General features: G+C 41.0%; 1 protein-coding gene across 6 annotated transcripts in view; it reads left to right on the top strand.

Annotated features, from left to right (window-relative positions):
* The window catches only part of NCALD (neurocalcin delta), a 456646-nt gene that overhangs the window by 415575 nt on the left and 26155 nt on the right, over positions 1 to 14916 (top strand). For all 6 annotated transcript variants that reach the window (XR_004435463.1, XR_004435466.1, XR_004435464.1 and 3 more), the window contains one exon: positions 5345 to 5741. Coding sequence is in view for 2 of the 6 variants with exons in the window: in XM_033203378.1 (XP_033059269.1) it covers positions 5364 to 5741 (378 nt within the window). In the remaining 4 variants the exon portion in view is untranslated. The remainder of the gene's footprint in view (positions 1 to 5344; positions 5742 to 14916) is intronic.

Below are 14916 nucleotides of genomic sequence, written 5' to 3'. Positions count from 1 at the left end.
AAAACTGCCTTAATTGTGTAGAATTGGCTTACAGAGTGTTACTTAAGAAGAATGGGATTCCACCTATAGTTCTGTTGTAGCACACTTAACAACAAACAAACATGAAAAGCTATATTAGCTTTCGTAGAAACATGTTTGTTCTGTAAATAGGTTAATGGTATGGTAAGTCCCCTAAGATAACGGAATTAACATCGTTTATATTAACATTACTGCTGTTGATAAGGCCGTATGAATCTGTGGGTTTATCTGAATTGTAGGCTATTCCCATTATTAAAAATAAAGACAAAACTTTGAGTTACTATTTGTGAAAACCTTATTGTGCTATGTAGAAATATTGAACTAATATTAAAATATTTGAATGCTTTAGTTTCAGGGATTTGTTTAAAATTGGAGTCCTTTTTCATTGGTTAGTCTTACAAAAGTGTAAGCCGTTATGTTTTTGACTATTTAAATAAAAACAAGTGCTATTTTAAATGTACAGAATAGATTGATAGTATAGAAGAGTCTTAAGTTCTTCATAGGAACTTTAGAAAAGAGAAATATATGCTAATTCAGTTTTTTTAATCTTCTGCACTGTGTATATACACTTGGTAATTATGAGCTCAATTTTGTTTTTTGAAAATATGTGTTCATAATTTAGGTAATTTGCTACTTAAAGCACTAAGTCTCTGATACCTGAAAAGTAAATGGCCAGGTGCGGTGGCTCAAGCCTGTAATCCCAGCACTTTGGGAGGCCAAGACGGGCGGATCACGAGGTCAGGAGATCGAGGCCATCCTGGCTAACACGGTGAAACCCCGTCTCTACTAAAAAATACAAAAAACTAGCCGGGCGACATGGCGGGCGCCTGTAGTCCCAGCTACTCGGGAGGCTGAGGCAGGAGAATGGCGGGAACCCGGGAGGCGGAGCTTGCAGTGAGCCGAGATTCGGCCACAGCACTCCAGCCTGGGCGACAGAGCGAGACTCCGTCTCAAAAAAAAAATAAAAATAAAAATAAAAGTAAATGTAAATGGTGGTGGTAAAATAATATGCAGAGAAAAAATTATTAAAAGATAGCCCATCATACCTATGTTCAACTAGCACAAAATGAATGTTTTAATGACTGATTGGAGTTATGAAAACGATTTGACCCAAGGTGCAACTTTTGTCTCCAAACTGTTTTTCTCTTGACTGCTAATTACCATAGCATTTCCCTAATGTTATCCTGCCCCATCCCTTCAACTCAAACTGGCAGAAATTCCTGTTTTCCCAGAGAAAAAGGCATTGTCAGGCTTTCCTCTGTCTTCCTCCTTGCCACCTAAGAAATGAAACTCTGTCAAACGTCCCCTGAGATTTTTGTTGTACCGTCTAACCAAGTCCAGATGATGTCTCAAGTTTAGTCCTCATACTTAGTAAAGTGTTTGTCGTTATCTACTAAAATGAATTCTAGGCTTAATTGTGAACACTTGTTTTCCCAATAACTTATTCCATGCTTTTCTGCCTTGTGTTGTGGCCTTTCTGTGCTGATGAATTTGTAAATGTGGTTTAATTACTGTTTACCAAAAAATAGCTGCCTACAGATCAGTCTCAGTGGGAGACTTCGCCAAAATGTTGAGGCAATTTGTTTCTAGTGTGAAAGCAGCTAATAAATTTGAAGCACTTTTTTTTTTTTTTTTTTTTTTTTTTTTTTTTGTTGAGACGGAGTCTCGCTCTGTCGCCCAGGCTGGAGTGCAGTGGCCGGATCTCAGCTCACTGCAAGCTCCGCCTCCCGGGTTTACGCCATTCTCCTGCCTCAGCCTCCCGAGAAGCTGGGACTACAGGCGCCCGCCACCTCGCCCGGCTAGTTTTTTTTTTTTGTATTTTTAGTAGAGACGGGGTTTCACTGTGTTCGCCAGGATGGTCTCGATCTCCTGACCTCGTGATCCGCCCGTCTCGGCCTCCCAAAGTGCTGGGATTACAGGCTTGAGCCACCGCGCCCGGCCTGAAGCACTTTTTAAACATTAGGAAAGGCACTTAAGTTTGGTTGTGAAGAAATAGTACTTTATACATTGGAGACATAAATCATTCTTTAAGAGAATAGATTTGCATATCAAAATGGCATTTTTTCCCCAAGATCAGGCAAGCAGCAATTTGCGCAAACTGTAATAATGGTGATTTGTTTGAAAAACACCCCGAAGAGATACATTCTAAAGAACTCCCCGAAAGGAAAACTTGAATTTACTTGTAAATTCCATGAAATGTTTCAGAGCTCTAGAAAGCCGGGTATTATGTATTACCGGATGTTTCTGAATTCTGACCTCAGGCAAATTGCCAACTTAGCAACTAAATGACAGCTTTACAATTCTAATACAAACCAGCCTCTGTAACTTTGTTTTTTTTAATCTCCAAAGGAAAAAAAGGACACAGAGGGAAGTGAAAGATATTAGACTGTTCAATTTATAAATTCCATTTGTTCTCCATTTGAGTTGTAGTTTAATTTTGCTTTTGCATAAAATGGTGTTTGCTTGATTCTGCCCAAAGAGGGAACTCTGGGCCGACCGTGGTGGCTCATGCCTGCAATCCCAGCACTTTGGAGGATGGCATGAGCTAGGAGTCTGAGACCAGTCTGGGCAACAAAGTGAGACCCCTGTCTCCACAAAAAATTAAAAATTTAGCCAGGCATGGTGGTGCACACCTGTAATACCAGCTATTTGGGAGCTGAGGCAGGAGGATTGCTTGAGCTCAAGAGTTTGAGGCTGCAGTGGGCCATAATTGCACCACCACATTCCAGCCTGAATGACAGAGTCTTAAAATATAAAAGGCTGGAGGGAACTCAAAAAGTAAGTTCCTTCCTACAGCAGTTGGCCATACTCATGAGTGCGGTGCCCCATACTCCCTTCCCTTTGGATGCCTGCATATGAGCAGGGCGGGTTCTGCCTCCAGTGCAGAAGTCAGAAAACAAAATCAATAAACTTGGCAATGAATGAGGCTTGCTGGTCATTATCTGAACCATGAGTATTATGAAAGCAGTTTGAGCAGTGTGAGATACAAATACCACCCTGTAGAAGTTTATTTTTAGTGAGGTCACCAGACAGGCCTCACTAAATTCAATACAAGAGATCCTAAGCTCAAGTCTTAACCACCAGATAGTTTTCAGTGTGTAAAATAGCATCCTGAAAACCAAGCCCCTTGTTTCTGGCAATAAACCTCCTTTTCCAAGACTATTCCATGTTTCCACGTTGTAGTTACCTTTTTACCAATCATTTTTCTCAGTCATGCCTTCATTCATTCATTCTTTCACCAAATGCCATTTGTGGTGGGCCCTAGCAAGACAAAGCAGCCCCAGTGGAGACTCTGCCTCAAGGGTCTGACCGTGTAGCAGAAGGGAGACAGAAACAAACCCCCAATGGCTGAAATCGCAAAGAAGATTGACAATCGTTATTAAAATGGAGATATGCTGTCTTTCAGGTATTCTGTAGTTTTTCTAAGCCTTGCTTTCACGGTTTGTTTTTTTTTCCAATAGAGGAAAAATGCAAAATACAAGTGCAGAGCTTTTTTTTTTTTTTTGCGAAGGGGTTTATCTTGACCACACTTAAATCATATACCTTGGGAATTAGGAACTAATCTCATATATCACCTCCTCCAAGAAAGCTTCCCTGAGAGCACCCATGCACCCTTTGGGTTGGGCATCTTTTCCAGGTACTCTCACCGAATCCACTGTCTATTCTGTGGCATATCTGTCATATTGTCCCCTCACTGTCACCACCATCCCCTGCACACACAGCTAGGTACACTTAGGGAGAAGGGGCCACGCCTTATTCTGCATCCTCAGAACGAGAAACACACTGGTAAATGAGAGCCAAATGTTAAGCCAATTTGTCTCTAGTGCAAAAGCACTATAAATGAGAAGCACTTTTTATGCATTGAGAAAATAACTTAAGTTTGAAGAAATGGTGCTTTCTATACTCAGGAAAATAAATCATTCTCTTTTTTTCGAGACTGAGTCTCGCTCTGTCACCCAGGCTGGAGTGCAGTGGTGCAACCTCAGCTCACTGCAAGCTCCGCCTCCTGGGTTCATGCCATTTTCCTGCCTCAGCCTCCCAGGTAGCTGGGACTACAGGTGCCCGCCACCATGCCCAGCTAATTTTTTTTGTATTTTTAATAAAGACGGGGTTTCACCTTGTTAGCCAGGATGGTCTTGATCGCCTGACCTGTGATCCACCTGCCTTGGCCTGCCAAAGTGTTGGGATTACAGGCGTGAGCCACCATGCCTGGCCGAAAATAAATCATTCTTTAAGAGAGTAGCTTTAAATATCAAAGTGGCATTTTACCCCAAGGCCAATAATAATTACAGATATTTCCCCACCTAGTAAAAGTTGCCTTTATTTTCCACACCATATTAAGTTTAAAAATAGATAACAAAAAGGTGTGCATTCTTGTGTTTTTAAAATGTAAATGTATGGAAATATATATTAACAGCATATTTAAGTACACATACAAAAAATCTGGAAGAACACATATCAACATGCTAGCAGTTGTTATCTCTAAGGGTTAGTATTTGAACTGATGCTAATTTTTTTCTTTATGTATCACTGTTTTACTATTTTGCTATAGATATGTGCTATTGCTATGATAAGAAAATGCAAATTTATTTGTATTTTAAAGAGAAACGTTTGGCCTATTTCATGAGCCAAAATCGTAAGACATAACTTTATGAAGCATCATCTTTACTATCAAATCCCCACATTGTCAGTGATTGATTCCATGCATTTAAATCACTGAACTAGCATGGTAGAGTTTGGTGGTATTAGACAGGTTTACTTCCATTTTCCGTCTTCATGTCTGTGTTTATAATATTCAGAAGGTATCCAAGCAGCATTTTACTTGGAAATATTCTAGCAATAAAACCTGCTAAATTCTTTTCCTTGGTCACTCTCTTCCTCCTTTCCTTTACTTTTCCCTGCTAATACTTGGATTAGCTATCAGAACCCCAGCTTTCTTAAATGTAAGCTCAACCTCTGGCAAATTGATGTCAAAATTAAGTAAGCAATTAATTCTCCCTCCCTCCCTCCTCTGTCTCTCCTTCCTTGCCCTCACTTCCCTCTACCTCACCCTCTCTCTGAACCTTTTGCTTTCAGGATGGCTCTGTATAAAAGAAATATTCATTTTCTGGTCAGTTATAATTCTGCTGTGCATCCTGTACTGGCCTATCTTTCTATTATTTTGTTTGGCTGACCAGTATGTTGCAAAACCTAGACAGTGTTATTGGACTCGTATAGAGTTTATTTGTTTGTTTTTTCTTCTTCCCAAAGGAATAATCACAAATTATAAAATGCAGCCCTAAAGAGCAGCTCTACAAATTATATATGTTTTCTTTTCTATCTGCAGCTGAATTCTTGCCACCAGGATGGGGAAACAGAACAGCAAGCTGCGCCCAGAGGTCATGCAGGACTTGCTGGAAAGCACAGACTTTACAGAGCATGAGATCCAGGAATGGTATAAAGGCTTCTTGAGAGACTGCCCCAGTGGACATTTGTCAATGGAAGAGTTTAAGAAAATATATGGGAACTTTTTCCCTTATGGGGATGCTTCCAAATTTGCAGAGCATGTCTTCCGCACCTTCGATGCAAATGGAGATGGGACAATAGACTTTAGAGAATTCATCATCGCCCTGAGTGTCACTTCCAGGGGGAAGCTGGAGCAGAAGCTGAAATGGGCCTTCAGCATGTACGACCTGGATGGAAATGGCTATATCAGCAAGGCAGAGATGCTAGAGATCGTGCAGGTATGTAGCCTGAGCCCTTTAAAAAAAGAAGGACATGTATCTCAAGTAAGAATTGGAAGGTGCACAGTATAGCACAGTGCAGAGGTTGCAAATGGGTGAGTGACAGGACACTTCATTTGGCCCACCCTGCGTGTTTGAACAATTTAACCTGCATTACAGTGTGGGGAGACTGCACATAAAAATCCACCCTGGTTGGCATCTCTTGAAAAACTCAGAACCTCTGGCCACACTGGGCTCAGAATCTGGCCTGTTACAAGTCACCTGATACTTTGTGGTGACCTTACACTACAGATGGACATATACTTTTCGGGCCACACTCATTGTGGCCACTCCATCAACTTATTGCAATGACCTGCCTGGACCCAGATCCTTTGGGGTTATATCCCCCAGACTGGGGGTTAATGATAAAACTCTGACTTGGGTTCAAATCCTGCATCTTTCAGTCACTTTGACCAAGTTAGTTCACCTACACGAGCCTTAGTATCCTCAGCTATAAAATGGGACTATCAGTTGTACTCTCCTGTCATATGGGGTTATTTTAAGATGAAGTGTGACTCTCCATGCTAAATGGTTAGCACAGTGCCAGTCATATGGAAAGTTCACCATCATCATCATTATTTATTCACAACTTTACTAGAGTCTCGAATAAGAGCAGGGATCTGGGCTCCAGGCTCCATTCCATCAGAAGTACAAACACTGTAGCACTGAGGCCTAGATCATTTTAGTAAGAGACACTCCATTTTACTCCCCAAATCACTCTCCCAGAGCCAGTTTCCTGAACATAACAGGGGGAGGGGCCCTAGCGTTGGCTACATTTTCCTTGTGGGACCCCAGCAAACTTGGGGAGGTAGGCAAGCAGGATAAGGAGCTAGAGTCATGGCAATGACTGGTGGCTCAGCAGTGGGTGGGACCCAGAGACAAACATAAGGAGACAGAGACAGGAATCAGGAGAGGACCAGGAGAGCTTCAGCTGCAAGGAACAAAAAGGACTGGGTGGGTGGGCAGCACCAGGGATGCTGGCAGTCGCTCCTTGTCTTGGCAGGCAAGTGAGGCACAATGGGAGAGCATTTGGCAGCAGACAGCAGGGCCACGGGAGTGGGCCTTTGGCTTCCTAGAGGGCTCATTTTAGAGGCCAGCCCTCATTCCAGGACATCTGGGTCCTGCAGAAGTGGAGCTACAACCCCTGAGAGAACTGTTGGGTGCTGGATGGGTGAGGGGACATAACACAAGGAGACAAAAAGAACTGAGCTACAGGAGAGGGTGGGATGTGGGTGCAGTGGCCTACAGCAAACCCCAGGGAATTTGGTTATGGAAATGGAGGCCTGCAAGATGAACTGTTATTGAGCCTTGAAGCTGAAGTCCAGGGCCTGCTCCCAGGACAGTAGGACTGAACCCATGTGCACAGTTAATGGGACACTTCATATTTGGGTGGGATGCAGAAGCAGGCATTCGAAATGACCCTGACTCATCAGAAGCACTCCGGGATCTGTCAACTTCTTCTCCTTTCTGGTTGGGCCACCAGTGGTTGTTCCTTCACCTAGAGCAGTAACTATCTGAACAAGTTGTGTTAAATTAATTCTTCAGAGATGAAGATTTTGAAACAAACAAACAAAAAAAGATCCCTCCCTTCCTCTGAGAATAAACTTATGAAAAATACAATGTCTGTTGCACAAACACAGGCAGTATAGAAAAATATAACAGATAAAGAGAAAAACTTATTCATAATTCTACCCTACCCACAAAGAGAATCTCTACTAATAATTTTTAATACATCTTTCCTGGCCCTATTTTCATGCATCTAGAAATATCTAATTGATTTCATTATGTGGATGAAGTTTTCTGTCTTGTCATTTTCACTTAGTAACAAAAGTATTTGTCAAGTTTTAACAACTTTGAGTACAGATATCTTAATGGCCGCATAAGAGTCCTACCATATATTATAATTTGCTTAATGTTCCCCATTGTTAGATGTTTAGGTTGTTTTCAGTTTTTATTGTTATACATAATGCTATAACTTTTAAAAATAAAACAAATCAATAATTATTGTGAATAAAGTGTTTCTATATTCAGGATTATTCCCTGAGAACAAATTCCCAAAAGTGCAATTACTGGGCCAAAGGCTATGAGACATTTCCAAGGCTCTGTATGCACTCTGAAAATTGTTTTTCCAAAGTGTGTGATGGGTGTTTCCATATACTTGCACTTGTCTAATTTTTCTTAATCTTTGCTAATTAAATAAAAATTAGAATTACATTAAAATTTAAAAGATGATTCAGATTGGGTGCAGTGGCTCAAGCCTATAATCCTAGCACTTTGGGAGGCTGAAGCAGGTGGATCACTTGAGGTCAGGAATTCGAGACCAACCTGGCCAAACCCCATCTCTACTAAAAATACAAAAATTGGCCGCATGCGGTGGCTCACGCCTGTAATCCCAGCACTTTGGGAGGCCGAGGCGGGCGGATCACCTGAGGTCAGGACCAGCCTGACCAACATGGAGAAACCCCATCTCAACTAAAAATACAAAATTAGCCAGTGTGGTGGCGCATGCCTGTAGTTCCAGCTTCTTGGGAGGCTGAGGCAGGAGAATCACTTGAACCCAGGAGGTGGAGGTTGTGGTGAGCCAAGATCAGGCCATTGCACACTCCAGCCTGGTCAGCAAAAGCAAAGCTCCATCTCAAAAAAAAAAAAGGGGGGTGGCTGGGTGTCGTGGCTCATGCCTGTAGCCCCAACTACTTAAGCTACTTGGGAGGCTGAGGCAGGAGAATTGCTTGAACCCGGGAGGCAGAGTTTGCAGTGAGCTGAGACCATGACATTGCACTACAGCCTGGGTGACAGAGTGAGACTCTATCTCAAAAAAAAAAAGGAAAAAATGACACATTTTAATTAGTGTTATTTGTGTTCTTTTCTTTAAATCTGGGAGTGCTATGCTCCACACCTCTGTAGTGAAAGGGATGAATACATTCTCCATTTGAAGAGAATTGCTTCATGACTGGAATCTAAGAAAAATAAATCTCATTAGACACTGCCGATGAAGAGTCAAACACTGCAAAACATTTGGAGATTTATTATTCTGAGTCAAATATGAATGACCAATGCCCTGTGACACAGCCCTCAAGAGGTCCTAAGAACATACGCCCAAGGTGATTGGGGCACAGCCTAGTTTTGTACGTTTTAGAGAGACATGAAATATCAATCAAATACATGTAAGATGTACATACATTGATTCCATCTGGAAGGGTGGGGCAACGTGAATGCTGGGGATAGCGGGACTCCCAGGTCGTAGGTGCATTTAAAAATGTTCCAATTGGCAATTGGTTGTAAGAGTTATGATCAATAAAAAGGAATGTCTAGATTATGATTAGTGGTTGTGGAGACCAAGGTTTTATCATACAGATGAAGACTCTAAGTAGCAGGCTTCAGAGAGAATAGCTTGGAAATAGTTCTTATCACATGTAAGATCTGTGTTGCTGTTAATACTGGTGGACTTTTCCTGAATTCCAAGAGGGAGGAGGGTATAATGAGGCATGTCCAATACCCCTTCCATCATGGCCTGAGCACGTTTTTCAGGTTAACTTTAGCATGCACTTGGCTGAGAGGAGGGTTTCATTCAGATGATTGGGGGAGCCTTAGAATTTTATTTTTGGGTTTACAGCACCGTGTTAGCTCCTGCTCAACACTTTTGCCCAGTGGTCCTGGCTGCTGTTGGTCAATGGTTTTGTGATCAGTACTGATGAAGATGCAGACGCTGAGGCAGGGAGGAACCTTTAGTCCTCGTGGGCTGATGAAATCAACACTCCCTGCTGAGAACTCGGCCCTGAACAAATAGTATAGGGAGGAAAATGGACACTGCCCCTTTTCTGTGGAATCCAATTTGTGCAAGAGACAGAGAGAATTGCAGAGAATATACAGAAGGCACAAATTGACCCCCACCCAGCCCCTGTTGACTTCACTCCACCACATTTGCTAAGGAATGTAAAAAGTGATCATCAGGGCCGGGCGCGGTGGCTCAAGCCTGTAATCCCAGCACTTTGGGAGGCCAAGACGGGCGGATCACGAGGTCAGGAGATCAAGACCATCCTGGCTAACACGGTAAAATCCTGTCTCTACTAAAAAATACAAAAAACTAGCCGGGCGAGGTGGCGGGTGCCTGTAGTCCCAGCTACTCGGGAGGCTGAGGCAGGAGAATGGTGGGAACCCGGGAGGCGGAGCTTGCAGTGAGCTGAGATCTGGCCACTGCACTCCAGCCTGGGTGACAGAGCGAGACTCCGTCTCAAAAAAAAAAAAAAAAGTGATCATCAGAAGGAAGGTGCTTTGGGGCAATGTCTTTTGGAAAAATAAATAAATAAATAAAGGAAATGAAATGAAATAAATAAAACAAAAGGAAGGTGCGTCAGCCTCCCAGAGGCATTTTCTTCACTATAAAGCACCTCAGTCCATTCACAGGCCCACAGTGTTTCCAGGCTATAACTGTAAGGACACCCATTCCTTACGAAATGCTCAGATACGCATGGCTCTTAAGAAGCCTGCAGAGGAAAGCTTGAATTTCTTAAACTGTTTTCTAGAGCGCTAAGTCCTGATGATTAATATTCATGATCACAGAAAGGAAATATTGTAGCACCCTGAGGTGACTTCCAAATCATCAAAGAGATTAAATTAAACTTAGAACCATTTTCATATTAAGGGCTATGTTATTCTATTCTGCTACTTTGCAAACTGGCAATTCATGTATTCTGCCACATTATTATGCTAATCTCCCTGCTTTCAATTATTCTGGATAAATTGGAATTTACTGCAGGATCTCACAGAGCTTCCCATTCTATTTTTTTTTTTTTTTTCTTTTTTTCGCTTCCTCTTTGAAAAGCCACACTCCTCAAGCCTTGTGACTGCTGCGGGAAGCTTTGTGCCTGTGTCTGGCCATCTTTTCTTTCTTGTGGCTGGTCTGCAGCACTTAGGAGAATGTTCCTTTGCTTCAGAGGAGTCACTGTCAAGTTTCTGTTTTGTGCTTTTCTAAATATCTGTTAGAAAGTGATGAGTTGGGGACAAGCTATGGACCAGGAGAACCATCAACAAATTAAGGTTCTATTTGTTAATATGAGTTAACACCTGTAACTTGATAACAAGTGTTGATACATACATTCTTAGCTGAATCCATGTCCCTCCACAACTGAGAAATTCAAGCAATTTAATGAAAAATACAAATTTCTGATTGTTCACCTCCAAACACCAGTAACTGGTCTGGGTGAAGACTGGGGTGAAAACAAGTTTATAATTAATTAAGCTTGACAATGAATGGGGTGTAGGACTCCAACTCATAAATTTTCTAGTTGCTCTTCCCTGACATTGCTTCCTGTGGTTTAGCTTTAGTATCCACAGAATAGTGCTTGTAGTGACAAGCTGAAATTGTTTTGTATTTCATAACATTGGTAGGGAAAAACTCTAAAATTGATGGGACTACTGTGGATTCTGTGTAGCTCTGAATCATACCAGATTAGTTCCCCTCTGGCGGCTATAACAATGTTTAAGAAAGCCAGTCGCTTAAAAATACAATTATTATCTTATAGTTCTTGAGGTCAGAAGTCTGAAATCAGTTTCATTGGGCTAAAACTAAGGTTTCCTCAGGGGTGTGTTCCTTCTGGAGGCTGTTGGGGAGAATTCTTTCCCCTGCCTTTCCCCAGTTCTAGAAGCTTACTGAGTTCCTTGGCCTATGGCCCTCTTCATCCATCTTCAAAGGCAGCAACAGCAGATTGAATCCTTCTCAGGCTGCCATCCTCTGTGTATTTTACTCTGCTTTTCTCTTCCACTTAAAAAGATCCTGGGATTACACTGGGACCATGTGAATAATTCAGGGGAATTTTTCCTTCCATCTCAATATTCTTAATGTAATCACATCTTCAAAGTTTGTCTTCCTGTACAAGTTAATGTATTCACAGGTTTCAGCGATTTGGATGTAGACATTTTTGGGGGCCATCATTCAGTCTGCCACATACGCCAAAATGCAGTTGTGTTCCTTTTTAAAGAAAATATTTTTGTGCTAGATCAACATCTGGGTGAATGAGCAAAACCATATGCAGATTTATTTTTAGGACCTCAAATGAACATTTTTACATTCATGTGTTTATTTTATTTTTTATACTTTTTTTCTTTTTTTTTAAATGATACTTTAGGTTCTGGGATACAAGCGCAGAACGTGCAGGTCTGTTACATAGGTATACATGTGCCATGGTGGTTTGCTGCACCCATCAACCCGTCATTTACATTAGGTATTTCTCCTAATGCCATCCCTCCCCTCGCCCAGCACCCTGCAACAGGCCCCGGTGTGTGATGTTCCCCTCCCCGTGCCATATATTCTCGTTGTTCAGTTCCCACCTATGAGTGAGAACATGCGGTGTTTGGTTTTCTGTTCCTGTGTTAGTTTGCTGAGAATGATGGTTTCCAGCTTCATCCACGTCCCTGTAAAGGACACGAAATTATTCTTTTTTATGGCTACGTAGTATTCTATGGTGTATATGTGCTACATTTTCTTTATCCAGTCTAACATTGATGGGCATTTGGGTTGGTTCCAAGTCTTTACTATTGTGAATAGTGTTGCAATAAATATACCTGTGTGTGTCTTTATAGTAGAATGATTTATAATCCTTTGGGTATATACCCAGTAATGGGATTTCTGGGTCAAATGGTATTTCTAGTTCTAGATCCTTAAGGGATCGCCACACTGTGTTCCACGATGATTGAACTAATTTATGTTCCCACCAATAGTGTAAAAGGATTCCTATTTCTTCACATCCTCTCTAGCATCTGTTGTTTTCTGACTTTTTAATGATCACCATTCTAACTGGCGTGAGATGGTATATCATTGTGGTTTTGCTTTGCAGTTCTTTAATGACCAGTGATGAAGAGCTTTTTTTCATATGTTTGTTGGCCACATAAATGTCTTCTTTTGAGAAGTGTCTGTTTATATCCTTTGCCCACTTTTTGATGGGGCTGTTTTTTTCTTGTAAATTTGTTTAAGTTTCTTGTAGATTCTGGATATTAGCCCTTTGTCAGATGGATAGATTGCAAAAATTTTCTCCCATTCTGTAGGTTGCCTGTTCACTCTGATGATAGTTTCTTTTGCTGTGCAGAAGCTCTTTAGTTTAATTAGATCCCATTTGTCCGTGTTGGTTTTTGTTACCATTGCTTTTGGTGTTTTCATCATGAAGTCTTTGCCCATGCCTATGTCCTGAATGGTATTACTTAGGTTTTCTTCTCGGGTTTTTATGGTTTCAGGTCTTACGTTTAAATCCTTAATCTATCTGGAGTTGATTTTTGTATAAGGTGTAAGGAAGGGGTCCAGTTTCAGTTTTCTGAATATCACTAGCCAGTTTTCCCAACACCATTTATTAAATAGGGAATCCTTTCCCCATTTCTTGTTTTTGTCAAGTTTGTCAAAGATCAGAGGGTTGTAGATGTGTGGTGTTAATTTTGAGGCCTCTGTTCTGTTCCATTGGTCTATGTATCTGTTTTGGTACCAGTACCATGCTGTTTTGGTTACTGTAGCCTTGTAGTATAGTTTGAAGTCAGGTAGCATGATGCCTCCAGCTTTGTTCTTTTTGCTTAGAATTGTCTTGGCTATAGAGGCTCTTTTTTGCTTTCATATGAAATTTAAAGTACTTTTTTAATTCTGTGAAGAAAGTCAATGGTAGCTTGATGGGAAGAGCATTGAATCTATAAATTACTTTGGGCAGTATGGCCATTTTCATGATAGATTCTTCCTACCATGAGCACGGAATGTTTTTCCATCTTTTAATGTCCTCTCTTATTTCCTTGAGCAGTGGTTTGTCATTCTCCTTGAAGAGGTCCTTCACATCCCTTCTAAGTTGTATTCCTAGGTATTTTATTCTCTCTGTAACAATTATGAGTGGGAGTTTGCTCATGATTTTGCTCTCTGTCTGTGTATGATTGGTGTATAGGAATGCTTGTGATTTTTGCACATTGATTTTGTATCCTGAGACTTTGCTGAAATTGCTTATCAGCTGAAGGAGTTTTGGGGCTGAGACAATGGGGTTTTCAGATTATACAATCATGTCATCTTCTGCAAACAGAGATAATCTGACTTCCTCTCTTCTTATTTGAATACCCTTTATTTCTTTCTCTTGCCTGATTGCCCTGGGCAGAACTTCCAATACTATGTTGAAGAGGAATTCTGCCAGTTTTCAAAGGGAGTGCTTCCAGCTTTTGCCCATTCAGTGTGATATTGGCTGTGGATTTGTCATAAGTAGCTCTTATTATTTTAAGGTATGTTCCATTAATACCTAGTTTATTGAGTGTTTTTAGCATGAAGGGGTTTTGAATTTTTTCGAAGGCCTTTTCTGCATCTATTGAGATGATCATGTGATTTTTGTCATTGGTCCTGTTTATGTGATGGATTATGTTTATTGATTTGCATATGTTGAACCAGCCTTGCATCCCAGGGATGAAGCTGACTTGATCATGGTGGATAAGCTTTTTCATGTGCTGCCAGATTCGGTTTGTCAGTATTTTATTTAGGATTTTCACATCAATGCTCATCAGGGATATTGTCCTGAAATTTTCTTTTTTCTTGTTTCTCTGCCAGGTTTTGGTATCAGGATGATGCTGACCTCATAAAATGAGTTAGGTAGGAGTCCCTCTTTTTCTATTGTTTGGAATAGTTTCAGAAGGAATGGTGCAAGCTCCTCCTTGTACCTCTGGTAGAATTCGGCTGTTAATCCATCTGGTCCTGGGCTTTTTTTGTTGGTAGGCTATTAATTACTGCCTCAATTTCAAAATTTGTTATTTGACTATTCAGGGATTCAACTTCTTTCTGGTTTAGTCTTAGGAGGGTGTATGTGTCCAGGAATTTATCCATTTCTTCTAGATTTTTTAGTTTATTTCCATAGATGTGTTTATAGTATTCTCTGATGGTAGTTTGTATTTCTTTGGGATCAGTGGGGATATCCCCTGTATCGTTTTTTATTGTGTCAATTAGATTCTTCTCCCTTTTCTTCTTTATTAGTCTGGCTAGCAGTCTATCTATTTTGGTACTCTTTTCAAAAAACCAGCTCCTTGATTCATTGATTGTGTGTGTGTGTGTGTGTGTGTGTGTGTGTGTGTGTGTGTTCCTATCTCCTTCAGTTCTGCTCTGATCTTAGTTATTTCTTGTCATCTGCTAGTTTTT

This window comes from Trachypithecus francoisi, unplaced genomic scaffold (assembly GCF_009764315.1).
Source record: "Trachypithecus francoisi isolate TF-2019V2 unplaced genomic scaffold, Tfra_2.0 Lachesis_group7, whole genome shotgun sequence".
NCBI classification, from domain to species: Eukaryota; Metazoa; Chordata; class Mammalia; order Primates; family Cercopithecidae; genus Trachypithecus; species Trachypithecus francoisi.
Note: the sequence above shows the minus strand (reverse complement) of the source record. Positions and strands in the feature narration are given on the sequence as shown.